Source organism: Notolabrus celidotus, chromosome 7 (genome assembly GCF_009762535.1).
Source record: "Notolabrus celidotus isolate fNotCel1 chromosome 7, fNotCel1.pri, whole genome shotgun sequence".
NCBI classification, from domain to species: domain Eukaryota; kingdom Metazoa; phylum Chordata; class Actinopteri; order Labriformes; family Labridae; genus Notolabrus; species Notolabrus celidotus.
Genome location: NC_048278.1, coordinates 15,164,035 through 15,186,138, shown reverse-complemented (window position 1 = coordinate 15,186,138; position 22,104 = coordinate 15,164,035). Strand labels below are relative to the sequence as shown.

At 38.9% G+C, this 22,104-nt stretch overlaps 1 protein-coding gene across 1 annotated transcript in view; it reads left to right on the top strand.

Annotated features, from left to right (window-relative positions):
- Window positions 1-2,432: 2,432 nt before the first annotated feature.
- Window positions 2,433-22,104, top strand: part of zdhhc5a (zinc finger DHHC-type palmitoyltransferase 5a) — a 32,014-nt gene continuing 12,342 nt past the window's right edge. Inside the window, 7 exon segments of the mRNA XM_034687994.1 lie at window positions 2,433-2,848; window positions 9,823-11,684; window positions 16,050-16,171; window positions 17,057-17,214; window positions 20,421-20,593; window positions 21,337-21,439; window positions 21,646-21,737. Of these exon segments, the coding sequence (XP_034543885.1) occupies window positions 11,521-11,684; window positions 16,050-16,171; window positions 17,057-17,214; window positions 20,421-20,593; window positions 21,337-21,439; window positions 21,646-21,737 (812 nt within the window). The 5' untranslated portion in view covers window positions 2,433-2,848; window positions 9,823-11,520.

Here is a 22,104-nt window from a genome sequence, read left to right as displayed (position 1 = left end):
GTTCCCAGCTCCGGCAGTCACATGCAGAAGTGTCCTTGAGCAAGACACTGAACCCCAAATTGCTCCCGTTGTTGTTCAGTGGTGTGTGAATGTGTATGGATCAGCTAATAGGGATGGTTCCTTACATTTGCAGCCTCTACCATTAGTTAGGTGGTATGAATGGGTGAATGTCACGAAGAGTGTGTAAAAGAGCTTTGAGTAGTCAGAAAGACTAGAAGATTCAAGATTCAAGAAAGCTTTACTGCCAAGTGAGCTTGCAAACAAAAGTAATTTGACATGGTGATTGGAACACAGGTACTTAACAACAAAACAGTAAGGTAGGTAATACAACAAGATAGTAAGAGTACAACAAAACAGCAAGGACAAAAATATAGAAATCTAAAATCTAATCTAAAAATTCTAAATGAAAACAAAAATACTATCTGTACAAAGAAAGGTATAGAAGTACTTTTGAAGACATGAAATAAGTTAAATTAGCCTATGCCAGAGTGCACAATTTAGCAGAAAAATGATGGTTGGCAGTGCCATTTCTGTGCCAATTTTTAGTTCAATTATGTCCTCTGCTTGATTGAGCACAGGAAACCATGCTGACTTAAACTCAATAAGGAAAGAGAGCAGACGTTGGAGGAAATGGAATCAGTACTGAATCAGTGTCAGAGGATGATGGTGGCGATGTCAGAAATGTTGTAAATGCAAGAGATAAGATTCTACCCAGCGCACCAATCGAAGGGCTTGTTGTCTGTATTGTTTGAGGTGGTTACATTTGTAAGGAGGTACACGAGAGGTCACATGCATAGGCTACTGTGTAGGTACCAAGCGGCAACCTCCAGTCTCAAAGTATGAAGCCCATGCGAAAGTGTTAGAAACTGAAATTCACCGAGAATCCGCTTGAGACTGGCTGCAGAAACACGGGAAACCAGATAGACACCAATTTAAAAAAGACCATCTTTGCAGCAATAATAAACATGTTTACAGCCTGGTTAAAAAAACAGCTTGGCTTTACATAGCTAATTTCTCTATCGGCACATACTGTACAGGGGTTGAATTTTCCATAGCTGTTGGCTAGGAGGCTCAAACCCACCTCTTTATGTCACACTATGCCTGGTTGAGTTCCGCATTTCCACTATGGCTGCCGCCGTAGCGCTCAGGAACAGATGGTTGACGTCACGGATACTACATCCATTATTTATACAGTCTATGGTAGGTACAGTGCTTTGCTCTTCTCATTTACAAGTTGCTAAATACCAATGTTTTGTTAAAAGCCTTTGGTGTCTTTATGATGCACGTGTTACTTTTAAAAAAATATTTGCAGACATACTAAGAGCAGAGATGAGAGACACGATGTCACCTAGTCCCTATATTTTAGTAGTCACCTGCAGAGCACAATGATTGACATCCACAAAATATAAAATGACCACATCTGTAAGAAAAAGAGAAAATAAAGATACACACAGCACCACACACCTCTTCTGGATTGTGAATGATAATTTAAGCAATATTTGTTACTTTGAGTCAACATGATTTTAAGGAAAAATTGTTTTTGCCTTGCATTTATGCCAAATGTTGGGCTGTGACAACTGTGTGCAGGTTGGAAATCAAATATAGTGTGAATATCAAATACCCATTTTTGCTCTGGTATTGAAACAAGTAGTGATCTTGTTTGATAAACCATCACGGATGCTAGGCTATCAGCTTCTGCGTTAAAATAAATGAAGGATTGTTTCTGAGACAGTTTACACAACAAAATGAATTCAAAAAGATCATTTCTATATCTTGCAGACTAGATTAAAATTAATTATTTCAATGCAAACTTCTGCTACTTTTATGTTAGTCTAATATTTGTAATAATGAGTATTGTGTGATCAATTGCCAATTAAGATTAACTATATTATATTCTCCTGCAGGTACTGGATAATCAAATGTCTTTAAGAATTAAACCAATTGAGATATCAGATATATTTTGTGTAGGACCCACTTGTTGTGAAAGAGTGAATTGTTTTTGTAATTTTAATATGTATTACTCCAAATAGACTTGGGGAGATAAATCTTATTGGTAAACAAGGAATCGACCTAAAAATGCCTGCCCATTAAAATTACATCGTTGCAAGGGGAATCTATTCACATCAAAATCACGTTTAGGAAGCATCTCTATATAATTTGGTTAAACATAATACTAGGAAATACGTACAATAACTTATCTTTGCCTTGTATAAAGCTTTAAATCCAATTCAAATTGAAAACTACATCAGATCTGGGGAAATCAACCCTATCTACGCCTTCCTGATGTACAGGGAATACATTTAATCACGATTTAGTGCAATCATGACGTTCACTCTCGGGTGGGCGGGGTTCCATCTAGAGGACCAATGGGATTTGCTTACAACTTGACTGACGATCCCGTTGGCGAATCAGCGCTATTCTTATTGCGACAATTCTGCCGTTGGACCCCTGGCATCAGAGTTTTGTAGTAGTGACAAATATGTCGGCCTCTGGGAATGTACCGTTGACCATTATTATGGATATATGAGAAGAGCACATGATTTGGATTGTATGAATTCGCTTCTCTTCTTTCCTTCTTACCTATTTGCGGAGGAGCCTGCAAATAATTTTATAGAGCCAAGCAGCTAACAGTTAGTACAGCTAACTGTGGCTAGCCAACCTTTTAACGTTATCTTTAAAATAGGCTGGCGCTGGGAGAGCTAACGTTAGCCACCAAAGCTGAACCCGCACAGCTGAATAACCCGTTTGGATGATATTGGATGTGTCGAGTCTGACTGTTACCCCAGGTGATGGTAAAATAACAGAGACCAGGACCTCAAATTTACGGTTTTTGGACTCAGAACTACAGGTGAGCTGAATTGTTAGCCTGCTGCTAGCCAGGTTACAACCCTGTGTAGTTAGAGGCTTACAAAGGCTATGTTTAAAAAGAGCCTTACCAATCACACGTTCAGCCACGAATAGTTTTCACTTAGGTGTAACGCTTATGTGCAATTAATATCCTTAATTTGCTTTAAATGTCCCGTTATGTTTCTGCCATTGTGACTCATTAACGTTATTAGTCTCCACCCTGCTTTCATTATTGTGGATGTATAATCCTCACCACTGTAATGCAGGGTAGCTACTGATAACGTGACATCAATATTTTAATTGTTGCTAAATTTGCTCCTTATACCAGGTCTACAGAGTCAATATCGTCCTCTCTTACGTCCCCACCCCGGCTTCCCTGTCCAATGTGGGTTGGATATCGTTGACACAACGTTATGCCATATTCTGTTTCCTCAATTTGCCTGGAAACGGTGTTCTATCGAATAATGCTACCTATCAAGATGTGCTATTAAGTGGCTCTTTACACATATGCGCACGCGCAAGCCAGAATCCCAGGAGCTCGCCACCGCGACCATAAATGAATGCTCCCACTACCAAATATGTTCCTCCTAAAAATTTACGTTTTTATAATAAAGTGCTCCCCTTTCTTAATGTGTAAAAACAGTGGGTACCGGTGTTGTATGAAGCGACTCTGTCCTGAGAGCATTATTTGATAGCGGACACAAGTCCATCGAGATACGCCTCCCCTAAAATTTCTATTATTAAAGGCTTTATGATACAATATCAAACCATGCTCCCCATACTCTGAGAATACAAATTAAGCTACTACCGGTGTAATGCAAAGTAATTTTGTATCTGGAGCTTACTTTGATATGAGATATTGAGAGTTTCTGCTGTTTCGCCCTACGGTCGCATTTTGCGACTAAGTAGCACATTTTGACAGAACACCGACTGTTTCGCTTACTGACACTCAAACCCTAGAAGACACTGCACCATTATAAATTCACACCGATCGACAGATTAAGCTTGGAAATGATTGCGGGATTTATTAAGACAATTATATTACCAAGTTATCATAGTATATCATAGCTGGAACACTAAATTGTGAGAAATATGATCGGAGTCTGGCTTGTTCTGTACGTCTTGGAAAAAAGGCACACCTTTGCTTGGCTGAATCATGTCTACTGAACTGTCAAACCTAGCGCTACTGGGCCGTGTGACTGAATCAATTAGGGTTTGCGTGTTACCTGGCTCCACTGTATCTATAAATCATTCTATCCGTGCATTTGAGATGCTTTCAATCCGAACTATATATATATCTGCAGCGACACATTACAATCCAGGTTGGATTCACAAGATCTGGAAATGAGGTTGGTGGCATTAATGAGCAAAAGAGCATCATTTTGCCGATTTGGTGCGCGAGGCTGTAACTGCTGCCGTGACTGCGACGGGCCATACACACCCAGGCTTTATGCGTGGAAGTGCTGGCAATGCTGTAAGCTCCTTTCGATGTGAGAAGGTGCTATTGTATCTTTGGGGGGGTTGTAATATTTATAGTATCTGTCTATAGGGTACGGATTCTGCATGAAGAAGGGAAGCAGTGTTCAGGCTCAGATCAGTTATGTTTATTTAGAAAAGTAGCTGTGTGGGAATACACAGATTGTTGATCTAATGCCCAACAATAAATTGCATGAGAATACAAAGCTCTACAACTGTTATTAATAGAAAATTATATAAATGAAAATTAGTTTAATCCTTAAAGCATATGAGAAAATTTTATGTAGGTTTCTTTTTTAAAGAAAACTGAAAGCATCTTGGTAAACAAATATTCTCTCATTTTCTATATATAATTTTTCACAATTTTCTTAGAGTGCAAGGTACCCAGTTGTCCAAGTCTTAGAGGAAATATTACCTAAAAAATACATTTGTAAAGCATTTTTCGTACTTATCACTACCTTATGCCTGGATTACTTTTGTATCAAGTTTGGATAGGAGGTCTACCCTAATTGGGAAAGACACACAAGTACTCTGCTAGGTGGTAAAGTTACAGGAGTAAATAAATAAGAGCAGTTAACAGTTAAAAAAAGTTGGAAGTATCAGCGCACCCCTGTAGAGACGTGCTCTACTGTTGTATTGCTGTCTGTTGCATCTCTTCCTCTCTATCACATGCAATCAGGTGCGGAGACACCATTTTTGCGAGCAGTAGAGGGTGAAAGCTCATCCACTATTTTATCAATAGCCAATGGCAGAGAAAAAAAAAAAGAAAAATGCTGAATGCTTGGGAAATATTCGTTGTACTGCCTATGGTTTTAAAACACGGGCAGTGCGTCATCAACAGCTGCACCAAATCATCCTCAACGGCAACATCTTTTAGAGGAAGAGATTTTAAGTAAGGGACCAAGGCGCATGGGTCTCACCCTGGAAGTATTTTCTATAATAACCACCTGGGCTGGGTATTGTAAAGAACCTCACAATTCATTTTTTGATTCTTAGGGTCACAATTTGATTCAATAACAATGTTGATTAGTATCCTTCCATATTGATTCACTTGCATGCGAAGATGACAGAAAAACCCAGATCATTCATTACAGTACCTTCTCATGTTTGTTAAATAAAAATGTATTCTTCTTATACTGGTTTAGAATATACTGACTCTAAAATTAATTTTACTGTTAAACTATTGTTAAATAGAATAAAACGGTAAAATATATTTAGCTCTTAAGGGCCCATCTGCAGAACATTTGACACTAATTTCCACTCATTAGAAATCAAAATGGGAAGTGTTAGTTACATAGTGAATATCGCGAGTAAATTCCAAACGTGTTATGTTAATATACAGCTGATACATGTTGCTGTTTATCATACAGCAATGTTCACAGGGAAGAATAGAGAGGAGAAGTCGGAAGAGATAAATACACAGCAGATGTGCGGGAATCCTGGGAGGGCTGTAAATGCAGGAAATGCAATGCTGCAGAGCCGACCAATCACAGGGCTTGTGTTTCGCTTCCATTCAACGCGTTATTACATTTTGGAGGAGGTGTGCGTCAGCTACGCGTGTAGGCCTCTGCATGGGTACAGGGGCTATGCAGACCTACGCACGTGGGCTACGCCATCGATTCGATGCAGGAGTAAAAACCAGGCTTTAGAGATGGTCTCACCAGTTCTGCTGCCATTGCCTTGATTACAGGACAGGATGTTGTACCACTTTTCTCTATCATAGTTGGGTGGGGCACAGTAGCTCCTCAAGCTGCTTTCACAGACAGTATGTGCCTGCAAACTGTCAGTATTTCCCCAATTTCAAGACCAGCCTGAGACAGACATTAACATTTTTACCAGTGTCAACAGGCAGAGGTTAAATATGCCACCCTCCTTATTATGGACTAATTAGATATGACGTGTGTGATCAGGTTTTTCCCTGGCATCACTTTTGCTGTCTAGAAGTAATTACCAGTGTTACAGCGTTCTTTCCAATCTATATACAAGCTGGGTAACAACAGCTAAAAGTGTTGTCTTCTGTTTAAAACAGGGCATCAATATTCTTTTTTCCTTTCCCAAATTGCAGAGAAGATAGTTATAGCATAACCAAACCCAAAGGCACTATTGTGAACAGTGTTGATTTCGTTAACGAAAATTATGACTATAAATATTCCTCAACGACTATTTTTTTAATGACGAAAACTAGACTATGACTAGCTTAAGTGCATCACTGATAATAAAAGCTCTGACGAACGTACGTTTTGTTAACGAGACGATGACAAGACGAAAACATCAGTGGCTGACCACCGAACATTCAAAATCCATGTTTCCCCGCTGTGCGTCTAATCTTTAAAGATAAAAGTGATGCATTCCTGTGACAGACTGAGTTATTATCTGAGGGGCTCAGTGTTAGTTTGGTCACCTACCTGCAGCAGGTGTGCTTAATGAACCAGCCCTCCCCACCTCCATGCATCTGTCTCATCTTCATTGAGGATTTTTACCCATGGTGTGCATTAGTGACAAAGACACAACCTGGGGTGTCTGTTTTTGTTTTTGTTTTAGGACTTGTTTTTTAGACAAGCAAGTCTTAAGTTAAAACACATCTCCAAGCAGGTAGAACAATTATAATAGAAATATTAGTCCCTGCTGTGCTCCTGTCGAGTTAAATCCAGAACATAGCCGATGTTAAAGCCCCAGACACAACCACTTAATGCTGCTGTTATCAGCTGACATTAAACTTTGAGAGGAAAGAAGGCAAGTTTACCCGATGACGGAGCTCTTTCACTGGAAACATTAACATCAGCTTTGACAGGAAGAGGAGGACACAGAGCTCTTTGATCAGTGAGCGTGTACGTCTGCCTGTCTCTGTTCTGGAGCGTCATTCTTAATCTGGTCATTTAATCAATTATACCAAGATATGACACTTTTTTATCAGAAAAATGTATACCGGTATTACCGTGGACAGTCTGATTTGGCACAGCCTTACCACCAAGTTAGTTCCAGGGCTGGTTCGGAGCCAGTGCCTAAATGGAACCAGTTCTTTGGCTTTTGAACTGGCTCTTAACCAAGAAAATGGTCCGGAGTAGCTCCATTTCCTTGCTGGGCTAGGAGAAATAACTGCTTACAGTAGGGGGTGGAGGAGGGGTTATCGTGAAGTGGCTCTCTTGTGGCCATATTGCCCACTAATATTGTCAGGCCGTTGTGTCCCACAGTGTGTCCACAATGGGGACTTAAGGGAAGCAGGAGGAGCCTCCAGTTCTTTTGAATCTGTTTCAGATAATTCTGTTTTTCTCTACTCTTGCAGTGACTATGACATGGTGTCCCCAAAGTTCAGCCACAGGTTATCAGTGAACTGTACTGTATGATCTTTGAGAAGTTTATTTTCCTTTCAGATTTGTACAAATGTGCAGGGACAAAGATGGAAAAAAAAGTGAATCAGAAAATCATTAGTACCGCCCTTATGGTGGACGGAAGAGCTTGAATATTTTTGTTTGACGAGCATCAACGCATTCCTGCTGAAAACAGATGCTAATCTTTATTTCAACCACACTGAGTACTGTTTTCTTTGAGTTTGTCTCATCTATAGGGACAGAAAACTGCTGTTTGAGGAGATTTTCTTTGTTTCCCTTGACTTTCTAGAATGTGAAAAGGCTAAAATCCCCATGAACATCAATACAAGTTGAGCTAAAAGAAAAGAGATGAGGAGCAGAGCAGTTAATGCTGATGAACAGGACTGCTGTGATATATAAAATGTATGATGACGGGCCATCCATCATGCCAGGTGCACTCATCTGCGTATTGATTGCAGGGTTGTAGGACTGGGTCCATAAAGTAAACAGCAGAGTACAGGTTATGTGTCTCTCTGCCGGTCTTGAGTCTGTGACAGGAGGCAGAGAGGCAGGTGGCAGCTTTACTGGTAATTGTTAGTGTTCTGTGTTAGATTTTTGAATCCCACCATAAAGGAACAGATAGATTGCTACACTGACATTTAAAAATGTAGCACTCACAGAAAACGCTGCTGCAAATTGAATCATGCACTTTTGAGACTAGCCATTAATTAACCAAGATTTTTTGGATTCACTTTAACACCCTGCAAACAGCCTGTGTTATTTGTGTTAGTTAATATATACACTTTTTTTTTTTTAGCCCTCCAATTTCTTTTATTGGGTGCCCATGATCGACTTTGATTTGCTCAACTTATTCTTCTTCACTCCCCCACATGTCATGTTTTATAAATACACCAGATGACACTTTGGACACATGTTCAGAAGTGTCTTGCTCAATATGTTATCACAACAGGTGATCTGCATGTGAATGAAGTCTCATTCATTCATTCATTCATTCATTGTTATGAATATGGCATTTCAGAATGATCCAAAACCAAGTTAGTGCAGAATGGACTGCAACAACCCCTAAATGAAAACCGGCATTATCAATCAAAGCAGAGGGTTTCCTTTTAGAGAGAACATCATCATTTATTTTCTGAATATGAAAAGGAGCAAATCAGGTAAAGCAAAACTAATCGAATGCAAAGACTGCTTCAGACTTTTTCACAGGTTGGCAAACACCAACTTTTTGTTAGGTCCTTTAGGTGTCTCCTAAAGAAGCACAGGTTAGATTTGTGTCTTTTGCAGCTAGATAGAGCGCAGAAGTGAGAGACACAGATGTTACCTGATTGCTGTATATATTCTTTAAGTCCAGACATGAGGACTGTCTGCTAGTCCACATTTTTTGCTAAATGACTCACACAAATGTCTCCAACACAACAATGTAATGAGAAAATCATGCATTCATCATACAGAGGGCAGATTGTCAGTTGATTAAGAGCCCACCACACACACTTAAACTGGAGTATGTGTTTACTGAGAGATAATATTTTAATCTGAGTCCAAAATCTTTTTTATTTTGCTTTTTATTGCTGTAAGCAGTGTGTCGGATGTTGATTTGTGTGTTGTGACCTTTTCTGTTCCAGCACTGTGTGCATACCAGAGGTGAAAAAAAACATTAAAAATACTCAAGTTTTGGTGCTCAGAGGTTCATTTTTGTTGCCATGGTGTTGAAATAGGTATTGATAGCATTTTGTTTATTATTACCAGTGTCAGAGTTTGAAATTCTGATAGCATGACAACCCTGACATGCATTCCCTGGGTTAATTCCCAGACTGAATTCCATCTCAGGCTCTTGGTCAGTCTGAAAAGTTCCTGCAGTGAAAACTCCCTAAAATAATTGTTCTCCAGTCTTTTGAGCTGTAAGCTAACACTGTTAATAAGAGTTAAGGAAGTCCAAGTTTCCCCTATAATTGTTACCAAGCACCGGTGATTGTTGGGGTTTGTTTAAAGTTTCAACTTTAAGCTTTTAGTGTGCAGCAACAATTCAGAACCAGCATGATGTAGACTAGTGCAATACAAACACAAGATATTCCTCTTATCTAAAGCTGACTGAGAAGAGTTATTGATTTAAAATAAATGTACACTAATATGTGATTTTTCACCAACCATTCTTTCTGTTATTACTTTTCAGATGCAGAGTCTTGATCCACCAAGAACAAGCTGTAGAAATATACAAACTTAGTCAGCCTGTCACAAACAAGTAGGTCTCTGATCGCCATTGAACAAGGAACATTTCTTAAATTCTGGATATTCTCTGGAAACCGATGGCCCTGGGAGTCTCCATTTCTACTACATCAAAGCCACAGAATTTTACATTGTGTTGGGGTTATTTTCCTCTTGAGAGTCTGAATCCTCCGAGGGATTGTTGTGAGAGGGCGTTATCCAAGCCTCAGTGCCCTCCGCTGGGGAAGGAAGCCAAGGGAAGGCCCTGGAGAAAATAACTGTAAGGCCAAGAATTACATAACAGTCCACTAATACAGCAAAAGAGGAGACCAGTGGAGGAGAAGTAAGAAGCTCTATGTTCCAGTTACTAGCTGATATATCAGATATGAGCATTTTCTACCACAAGGATCAACACTGAAATCATAGCTCTCTCTCAAGATATTCCACTTACATGGATACTAATGGATGTTCCCCTGGGTTTCCCCTCATATGCTTTGGAAAGAACCCCTCCATCTATTCTTGCTTTTTGTCAACCAATCACATCCCAGGTACGGCAGGCAGGTGAGCTGGTCTGAATCAGCCAGCGACGGGGTTTAGGGATGCCCCGACACAGGAAAACCAGGCTGCTCCACTGGCCCGCTTACAGACTCCTGTTTCTAATACGAGTCCTGGACTGAAACTGAAAGCAGATTGCTTCCTTTGCTGACAGAGAGCAGGGGAGAGGGGTTGTCATTTTTTATTTGCAAGACTTTTTCACACATCAACTGTTGATCTCCTGTGAGTTTGAATTGGATTTGATTCTCCAAATATTTCACAAGCACCTACATCTGAAAAATAGGAGGCCAAGTCAGATAATATCTCTTCAAGCTACTTTTTATTTCTTTAGAGTTGTTTTTGAACAGGTCTACCTCTGCTAACTCTTTTACCTCAGTAAACTCCTAATTACACACCAATTAAATGAAACCATGGCAGGTTCAAATCAGGCAAAGGTTCATTAGTCCATCTGTCCATCAGGTTTGGACTTCCACACAACACTGTCACTCTAGGATTAAATTATTCTCTCGTAAAAGTGGTCTGTAAATATTTTTTCTGTACTTTTTAATGTCAACCACGTTTTTTCTTTCACCAAGCCTCTTTTTTTTTTATAAACAAACCAGGTGTTCTCTTACACTCCATAAGCATGATCCGTTTTATATTTGTTTTTATTTTCTATTGCTCAAACTAGTGATCTTGGTCTGTATTTATATACAAATCTTTTGGAGATTGTCCAGACACCTCATCTTCTTTACATCAGTGGCTTATTAGTTCACACCGCCCTCCCACCTGTTTTTCTGGCTCACTGAAAAAAACAAGGCCTTTACTGCGAGGGACCTGTAAGCTCCTTTTAATCTCAAAAGCACACCCACAGAAGATCAGGATTGACCTAAGAACCCTAAGAAAAAAGGCTTCTACTTCCATCTCAGTGTTGTGATGCACAGGAGTATGTTCCTCTTTTCTTCATAAAGAAGGAAGCAATCATCAACCACTTCCTTGAATTTTTTTTGCTGCGCCATCATTTCTACCCCAAACTCAACTCAAAGCACCTTCAGAAACATCAAACTCTGAATGAGATACCCTTTGGAATAGCAGTTGCAGAGCAAACACACACATTGCCACACAGGAAGTGATGCCAGCTGGCAGCAGTAAGAGTGGAGGGCGGGGTCCATCCTCCTCACCCCTCCCTCACACTGTGGTCCCCGCCAGCAGACCCCTGCGACCCTCCCGCTACGTCCCTGTATCGGCGGCAACTTTTTTCCTCGTTGGCTCTACCACGCTCTTCTTCTGCTTCACGTAAGTTTATCACACCCTTACAGGCCCAATCACAAGCCAAAATAAATTAGATATAGTCAACACAGTATTAGTGATAATAGAGACCAGGGCCTTCTTCATCAAACAATGACGACAAGGTTTGCTTTGCTTTTTATATATTATTTACTAAAGGTCAAACCACTATGACCATGCTCAGACTAGGTTTGTATAAGGCCAGCACAATGAGAGAAAAATATACAATGTGCCACTACAAAAAATCCTGATCAAAGTATCATGATGTTTGTTTTTATAACAGAATATTAATTGTCCCACCACTTACACCACTTACTTACATTAATACGTTAAATTGATTAAAATGTTCCTTTTCTTTCCGTAAATCACTTCCCATTTAAAATAAACTGAGGCAAAATAGAAAATCTTTGTAGATGTTAACGATCAACTATCGATTAATCATTTAAAAAAAACCTTAGATGTTTCCTATGACAAAAACAAAACCAAATGCGTTTGTTTTTGCCTAAATCATTTTTTCCAAAGCAACACAATGCATATAAGTGACGGTGTTGAAAGCTACGGGTCATATAAAGGCATACAAAATGTTAACACGCTGAATATCCATGTGTGGAGCAGGCTCATAAAAATAATCTTAGCTTCTAAGTTGGATGAGGGAGTGATAGACAGTTGGACGGAGATGATTCTTTTTATTTTTAATTAAACTTTTTGTTAATGGACAGATGTTCAGACATCTCTGTTCTCGTCTTGAAGTGATTCTCCTCCTTTATCCTTGGATGATTCTATTCTCATATGATGACAAATCCTGTCGCTCTTTCTGGGTTCACACTGGTCGCATGATACAGTGGTCATCATCCCCACTGCTCAGTTGCAAGGAGTTTTCCTGAACACTTCCGGTTGCATTCTCACGTCCTCATTCTGACTTCTTGTAGATATTGTCATATGAAGCTGGCAGGGGAAAGGCCAGGTAAAGTTAGGGTATAAATTTTAGCAGTTTAAGTTCACACATGCAGCTCACCCAAAAAATGTTTACTTTTCAGGAGTTTTGGGTACGTGTGAATACTGCATGAATGGCCTTTTCATAACTCTTTTGTGATGGGCTATTAGATCTGTTTATTTTCAGTTAGAAATGTCGGAAGTGAATCATCTGTATCAATACAAATTGTATTACTACAACCTATTGAGATCTTTTAATCTCTTATGCCATATGTAGATAAAACTAATAGGTCATTTTGGATGATTTTTTTGTCCAATAAATGTCCACAACCAGGCTGCTGCAGTTCCAGTCTACACAAAAGCCTCCAACAGTTTCACTTAACCTGGTTAGTAGAACTGATATCGGATATCAACTGTAACCAAGCTGTGTCTGTCATTATTAGGTACATAGTTGTGTCGGGGTCACGCACTGGAGAGAAGAGGGATTTAGATGGAGTTTGGTTTTCAAAAAAACAACCTGAAAACAGAAAATTTAACTGAACCGAGTTTATGTTCATTTATAAACAGACTTTCCAGGCCTTCAGCTGCCTGAGAGTCTCTGACAGTGGTGTTACATACTGTCATCTCTAATCTTGCTGACACCTTATGGTGAATTGTGTGTCATTCTGTGTATGTGTGATAAGGAAAAAATGTTAGTTAGAGCTGAAGCATGTGAAGGGATGTCTGTGGGGAAAACGTGTACAAGGTCTGATGTGAGAAAGTCATATTGACAGGTGTGTGTGATAATAACAGTGTGTGTGTAATTGCGGATGCATATGTGAGAAAATGTAAACTGTTTGTGTGTGTGTGTGTGGTAAGCGTGGTGGGCAGTCAGCTCTGTGCTTCAGATTAGCGAGGAGAAAATAGGCCAACATCTGTCACCCTGACAAAAGCCCATCATCCAGTCTCTCCCTGTTTGTTTCTCCTTGAGTCAGCCTATCGTCACACTCATGCTCCCTCTACAAACAACAAAGAAACCTACATGGGGGCCATAAAGCCGTAATGATTTTAATATTTGTTGTTACTTTTTTATTGGGTAGTTTTATTGCTGAATACAATAAAATGGCAGTTAAGTATCACCACTCAGCCATTGCAAGGATGAACTAATACGAAGGCTATTTTTGTCTCCATTGACAAAAAAAACTAAAACTTTCAGATCTCATAGTGACAATATTTTTGTGGTGCTGTTTATATAAAACATGCAACCTGAAGTGCTCCTGATAGGAACAAACCAATCATAGAAATAAGAGCTGAAATTGACAACAATAGAGACATTTTTTTAAAGACTTTTAAAAATCATATCAACCAATAAGGTTTCTTCAACTGCAGATGTCGATAATTGGAGAGTAGGTCAGCCTGTGGTCGATAGATAATGGTTATATATTGCATTTTTTGGGGGGGATTCAATAAAGTTTTATGATAACAATTAAGAGATAAATCAGCTACAGTTCCATTCCATTGTTCATGCACATTACCATTTAAGAGATGGAGTTTCAGTAATAATGAAATACAACAATTTGCTGGGTTATGCTACAGATTTCAGGACATACAGTATATCAGAGGCAATATTAAAGTGCATTATTCTATACATCATAACAGAACTTCGATGAAATACTAGCCAATAGCAGATATGAGAGAGCTGTCATTTCATTTAGGATGAGACAAATATGTTAATGAGGAAATTTAGGCTAACAGCAGGGTGCATGAGCTAAAGCGAAGGCACAGGGATCTTCCCAAACCATTCTAACCATTTTGGTTTTTTTCGCTGACAGACTCTGTTACCAGCCAAATATGCAATCCAAGCAAACAAGCCAATTAAAATATAATAACTTTTTCATTTGCATCGCACAGCCTGCTCATAAACTATATACTCTCTATTAAGTGGCAACCATGATGAGGCTGCCTGCAATGTCTGCAGACATTATTCGTTTATTTTTGTAATCAACCTTGTGAGTGCACAGGTATCGGCCAATGCTGATTATTTCAAAATGCCTTTAAGTAGCTTTATTAATTAGATTTTCTTTAGTTAAAACAGGTATTACAGTAAGATATTGAATTGGAGAAAAATGCAGAGGCTGTACGTGTAGCCTACCTCAGGGATGCAACTATTACAAATTTTAATGGTATGATTATAGTTAGTAGAAGTAGTTACAATTATGTGTTGTAAATGCTGCCATTTGAAGCAGAAACATGTAATTAATATGAAAATTAGTATTAATACATAATTAAATAAGTAAAGATTAGCAAAAACTATATCATCCCGTTTTGATTTCAAACATGGGTTAATAAAATTATTGTTGGCTTTTTGACTTAAACTATTTCTACTACTGAACTAGTTGTTTTATATGCCGTAATTTAACCTACAAAGCTTTGTATTTAATCCACACAGACGAGATAAAGCAGCATTGAATGGTCACTGACCAAGGCCCTCTAGAGGACTATTTTTGCACTTCCATAGACTTCATGTTGCACTGCGGCCTGTTTGTTTATTTTGGACTGAAAGCTCAACATTCCCTACACCAGTGGTTATAGGGGGTGTGGAATTATGACGGGCGGCTTAATAAAAACAATACACCCAATTCTGAATTGCTAACTGGAAATAATTTCACCAACAAAGGGGGTCCCCACAGAAAAAGTTTGGGTACCACTGACCTTACCCCATTTATTGTATTATGAAATGTTTCTGTTAAATTTCCAACAAAATTTTGCACTGAGTAACTTTCCACCACGTAATATCACTCAGCTATTATATATTACGTTTACTCAGCATTTATTGATGGGTGGTTGAGTTTGATGAGTTTGACCACATTGAGCTGGTGCACAGCAGATGTCACTTTGTTTCCATGCCATACAGATTGCTCCAAACCTAATGTACTGGACCCCTTTTTAGAGTGACAGCGGAAATACTTGGTGTAGCAGACTCTTTACGATTAAATAAGCGGGTCATTTTATAAGGCAATTAATTGTGAAATTGATTGGTCACTGAAAACCTTATGTAGAACAAAATATGAGTAATATATGACCCATATTTTATATTTGCATTTTAACATAAATAGATAACACAAAATGTGTATTGGGGCGGCTGTGGCTCAGTGGGTTGTCTATCAATTGGGGGGTTGGCGGTTCGATCCCAGCTCCTGCAGTCACATGCCGAAGTGTCCTTGAGCAAGACACTGAACCCCAATTTGCTCCCACTGTTGTTCAGCGGTGTGTGAATGTGTACGAATGAGATTAGCTAATACTGATGGTCCCTCACTAAATAGCAGCCTCTACCATCAGTGAGTGAATGGGTATAAATGGGTGAATGTGACAAGCAGTATGCAAAAGCGCTTTTGAGTGGTCAGACAGACTAGAAAAGAGCTATATAAGTAACTTGATTTGTCGTCTTTGTTCCTGTTACAGGTGTCCCTGGCTCTCAGAGCGTTTCTCAGTAGCTGTGCCAATTTACAATGGAGTCATTTTCCTGTTTGTTTTGGCTAACTTCTGTATGGCCACGTTCATGGACCCAGGCATCTTCCCGAGAGGTGAGTGCATGAATTTTTAATCTGTTGCATGTGTGTGATGTTTGTTTGATGCATGTTTGCATTTTTCTTGATCCAAATCTTGATCCTCTCTCTCTCTCTCTCTCTCTCTCTCTCTCTCTCTCTCTCTCTCTCTCTCTCTCTCTCTCTCTCTCTCTCTCTCTCTCTCTCTCTCTCTCTCTCTCTCTCTCTCTCTCTCTCTCTCTCTCCCCCCCTTTCTCTCTCTCTCCCCCTTTCTCTCTTGCTCTCTCTGAGTTGCACACTCTGTCTGTCAGTGAAACTACTTGCGTCTCCCCAGTTCAACAAAATCAGAGTTGAGCACTATTTAATACAGTTACACTCAATAATACTAAATACATGATAACTGAGTGAGACATCAACTCCTTTTCTCTGTGCATTAAAAACACTGGTTTTGTCCTCGGAGTCTGGTGTCTTTGAGGATAGGGATGTCGCAGCTGTTATTGGTTAAAAACGTTTCTTTCTCTTTAAGTAATAAGGTCTCCGTCAGGATTTTTCTGCAATGTCATCAGACACTAATAACAATCCAACCCTGTCAGTAGCAGAAACAAGGACTTATTGTGTATGCACTTTTATCTTTTCCCTCTAAAATGTTATGTTGTAGGAAATCTGCAGGAACTGTTCCAAATTTGTTTTTACCAATCATACATTTGGATCACAAAACATATAAACTGCCTAAGTTTAACAATACTAGATTTGCATTTTGAGTCTAGTTACCCATTTCCTATGAAAATTGCATGAAAATCAAGCCAAACTAGTAGATGTGGAGCTGAGGGATTGATCAGGGAGCAATTTGTGTGTGCGTTCTGAGGTTGGTTCTTATTATTTATTTTGTTTGTGTTCTGCCTTTTTTTCCCCCCATTATTGTAGCGGAGGAGGACGAAGACAAGGAGGACGATTTCCGTGCTCCCCTCTACAAGACGGTCGAGATCAGAGGAATCCAGGTCAGGATGAAGTGGTGTTCAACCTGCCGCTTTTACAGACCGCCACGGTGCTCCCACTGCTCTGTCTGCGACAACTGTGTGGAGGTGAGCTCACCTTTACATACATTTAATTAGTTCATTGGTTTTTTTTTTGAAATTATCTTTTTATTTGGAAAGGCAAATTCAATCCATCACATACATTAATAGCAACCTTAGTCTTTCAAGAAAAATAAATAAAGATGGACACAGAAAAGTCAGATAATTTTACACTTATTGCCCTTCCAGGATTTTCTGTTACGGACCAGTATTTATCTCAGTTAGAAACAATAACAAAACAAAACAAGTAAGAACCGGGAAGCGCACCCCTCAGACAATCAAAAACACAATGGAAAAAAAGAGAGCAGGTTTACACAAAGCACAGTAAAAGTCAAGTGAAGTCAGATCTTATTGGTTTTACGTACTCAGTCCATTTGGTCCAGATCTTATAAAATTTTCCTTTTTCAACTTTTAGGGAAAAGATATCTTCTCCATAACATAAATCTCATGGATAATTTCAATCCATTCATCAACGGTGGGAGGTTCTACTTTTAACCATTTTCTTGTGATGGATTTCTTACTGGCTGCCAATAGTATAGCTAACAGTTTATTGTCATTGATGTTCCATGTGTCAACCAATACATTGCCCAAGTACATGGCTTCACAATTAAATGGAATGTTTACATAAAATACATTGTTTATATGTCTGTGGATTTCCTCCCAGTAAGGCCTGATGGTCTGACAATCCCAAAAAATATGGAAGTGGTTGGCTCCATTAGACCCACAAAGTCTCCAGCAAGCATCCCCACTACCTTGATAGCGTTTCTGAACGGGAGTGATAAAAAATCTTGTAATGTTTTTCCAACAAAACTCCCGCCATGTGTTTGACCCGGTTGAGAACCATTGTAGCTGGCATATTTTCTCCCAGCTTTCCTGTGTGATCATTACCTTCACTTCTTTTTCCCATTTCTTCCTAATGTAATCTGTATTCTCTTGTTTGGATAATTGTATGGCGTTATATAATTTGGAGATAATTTTGTTGCCTGATCTGGACTAACGATAGAAATACCTCCATGAACCCTGATTCGTCTCTTCCTAACACCTCTTTAAGATTTTTGTTAAAATAATGTCTCACTTGCAGGTTTAATTAGTTCATTGTTAATGGTTTCTATTCTTTTGAGTGAAGGGTGCTGCTAGTTACTCTGAAATACAATATATCCATTGCCAGTCTAGTTGAAACATGTCAGAAAAAACTGTATCAGCAGTTTGAATCCTAAAACACAACTTTCCCAGTTTAGTTACCGGAAAAGATATCAGTGACTTTGTGGATCTGATTTTGTTGCAGAGTTTGGGCAGATGTTTGGCAGCCTGTCTTCATCATTTAAATGAACACTGAAGCTAAGATGCACTTTAGAGTCATTATACTGCTGCAAAATATCTCTGTAATGCACATAAATTGACTCTGTAAAGCCTCTGTTCCTGAAACAGCAGTAGCACAGAGTGAGTGCTGTGGGTTAATGTTAATTGATCAATGGAAATGAATCAGGCTATATATAGCTGATACCAGTCCATTAAAAACCCTCTCAATCTTTGAAATTGCATTCGGATATCTGAAGATTTTTTTGCATTAGCCAGCTTTTTGTTCTAATTCACATTAAACTGAACATTTCCATTGAAGGCTATGTCAGAAAAGGTGAACAGGACTTCTGCAGGAATATTTATCTTTACATTTCTGTCCTCATTTAGCTCTCCTTCTTCTCTGAGCTTTGCAGTTGACAAACTTTTAAATATAAATGAGGCAAATGTCTCAACTTTTAACATTTTTGTTATACAGCCCCACTAGGTTAAGTGGGGATTAAAATAATAATTATGTGACCATTTGTGATGGAAATTAAATTGTGAAAAAGGGAAACACAAAATTATTGATATATATATAATAAAAAAATGAATTCAAATCTCTGAAAGAAGCTTACATTCCATTAAAATTTTATGGTATTTTTAATGAGGTCTCTTTAAAACTAAGGAGTTAAATTTAAATCGGAGGTAAAAAATAAATAATAATAATAATAATAACTGATGACACACTTAAATCAATAAACACTGAGGTGTTAAACTAGACTCCCAAACCGATGGCGGTCCCAATCATTCAGGACTCACTTCAGATATGAGTGTGTATGTTTGTTCAAAACCTTCTTGTTTTGTCTCATAATAGAGTTTCACGTTGGCTCTTCTAATAAGTGCCACGGTTTCATATGATATACGCTGGTTTAGTGCTCCAAGTGGGAAGTATGAACAGAAATGAGTCAGTCCTTTACAAATTGAATGCTCTATTTTTGCTGTGCACTTTTCTTTTATGGATAGAGCCATTCGTTCCTTATTTTCTAAACTTTCTCCAGTGCAGTTGTCTGTATCACTCCATTTCTCTGTCTCACTCCTCCTGTATATCTCCCTTTGTTTTCTCTAAATGTATCGCTATCTTTATTTTTCTTTCCACCATCTTTTCACGTGTAACTTTCCTCGAACTCTCTCATCTGTCTGATCTGTATAGTCGTAATGTTTAACGCCTGGAATGCACAGGCTTGATTGGCTTAGCATCACATGGGATGGTTTTAGTCGCATGCAATTGGTCTGTACGTTTCATCATCTGCTTAATTTTATATCAGAACCCTCTGTTTTGGCTGTAGGTCCGGTTCCGTATGGGACGGCTTCTCAGTCCGGACCCGGACCATGGTTCGCCAGTTAGTGACCTATGACATAAAGGGTTCAGTGGTGCAATACATTTCTCTGGCCTCTGGATCCCTCTAATGACACTATTCCTCTTACAAAAATCTTAAGTTTGGGATATTACATCCTGTTTGAGAACTAGAAGGTATAGGGTTTCAACCTACACACTGTTTAAATTGATATTAGTGTGAAAATGAGAATTTGGCTGTTCGACTGGCTTTGGGCACCAAGAGGGAGATGCATTTGGGCATTTTGCAGAAAAAAGAGTGGGACCCTGCGCCTTGGAATAAAAGTGGTACAATATAGATGTCATCATTTAAGTTGTTCTTGAGATAAATAAATGAAAACCCAACTTCATGCTGTAGTCTATGTATAGCCCATGTAGCCCATGTCTTCTGTTAACAGTCGAAAAGAGCTTAAAGCAAGAATTTACACAATTATCTTATAGGGTGAACTATATGTCTATATAGTAGTGTAGTACAGAGCAGGAAGTACAGATTAATTTTTCAGTCGTTTTCTTATCGTATTGTATTTTAACTTTCATTCTGCAGGACTTTGACCATCACTGTCCGTGGGTGAACAACTGCATTGGCAGGAGGAACTACCGCTACTTCTTCCTATTCCTCCTTTCTTTGACGGCTCACATCATGGCAGTGTTCGGCTTTGGCCTGCTCTTCATCCTCTACCATCGTCAGAACATCGACCGCCTGCACGCCATTGTCACGTATCCTTCCATTATGTGTCCAGTCCCTTTTAAGATTGGTTTACTTAGTGTTGCACAAAGCTGCAAGCTCCACGTTTGCTTTCTTTACTTCATGGGGATGTGGCAGTTGTAACAGAAGTCATGATTTATTTCAGTGTGAAGGGTGAAGAAGGGTTTTATCAAACACTCAAATAGGCTTCAACTTATTTAAATACAGCTAAAGAGTTCATGTTTATGATGTATATTTATTGTATGTTGTACCCTTATGGGGTGTTCACACCAAAAGCAAATAAAATCATTTGCGCAGATGAATTACATGTTAAGTCACACAAATAGACATAAGCAGGGGTCTGGCGGCCCGCATGGAGCGAATTGGGAGACGCAAATTGTTCGCATGAATAGCGTGCTTTCATGTAAATGACGCAAATTAATTCGCGGGAATGAAGCGAATTATTCGCCGGGATAATGCGAGTAAAAGTTTGAGAAAAAAAGTTGTATTATTTAAAGGTTAAAACTAGGGCTGAATTTGTACAGCCATTTTGGTTGTATATTGTGGGGGTATGATGCTGTTGTAGCTTAACTAATCTCATAATATTTTGCTCTACTTTCACTCTAAGTCTCCTCCTCAAAAGTCGTTTGATTAATACACAAAAAATATAAAAATCAGAAGTGTACTTTACCATGAAATGATATTAAAGTAGTTATATGGGCCTTTATCTCACTTGAATCTGTGTTTGAGGAGTCCTTAACTCCTGGGCTCCCAGGCTGGCTGTAATGTGTGTGGCAGGTTTGTTCTTCATCCCTGTTGCTGGTCTGACTGGTTTCCACATTGTGCTGGTGGCCAGAGGACGAACAACCAATGAACAGGTTGGAAAATGATAAGGCTCTGAATTGAAGAATTTATTTGGGGCATAGCTAACTTTATATGAAATGTATTTGTCACTGTTTTAAAGCGTTAACATTAGGTTTATCTACTTTTTTTTCTACAACCTCACTCTAAGTATTTGAATAGAAGTTAGAACATTTGATGCATGTTTCTTCATATACCTCTGTATTGCTCTGTCTTTCTTCAGGTCACAGGAAAGTTCAGAGGAGGCGTCAACCCTTTCACAAATGGATGTTGGAAGAATGTCTCTCATGTCCTCTGCAGCTCACAGGCACCCAGGTGAATGTTTCATTTATTTATCCACCCCTGTCTTTGATTCTTGAGCTTTCATCAACAACTGAATAATCAGCACTAGCTTTGCACCCCTCGTATATATGTTTGAGTAACTTCTGTATGCTCTTCAGGTAATCAGAGAGAGAAAGACATCCACCATCATGTCTCTCCTTAAATGCTTTGATTGTAGTGTTGTCTCATGTTGAATATGAACTTTTCTAATGCAATTGTTTGAATCATTTTATGCAGCTTGTTACTGTCAATGTTATTCTACACTCTTGGTTTTGCTGCGTCCATGATACAAAGTTAATGAAAACAACAAGTATACTGTTATTCTTGGGGAAACACTCATGCTCTGTGGGTGTATTATTGT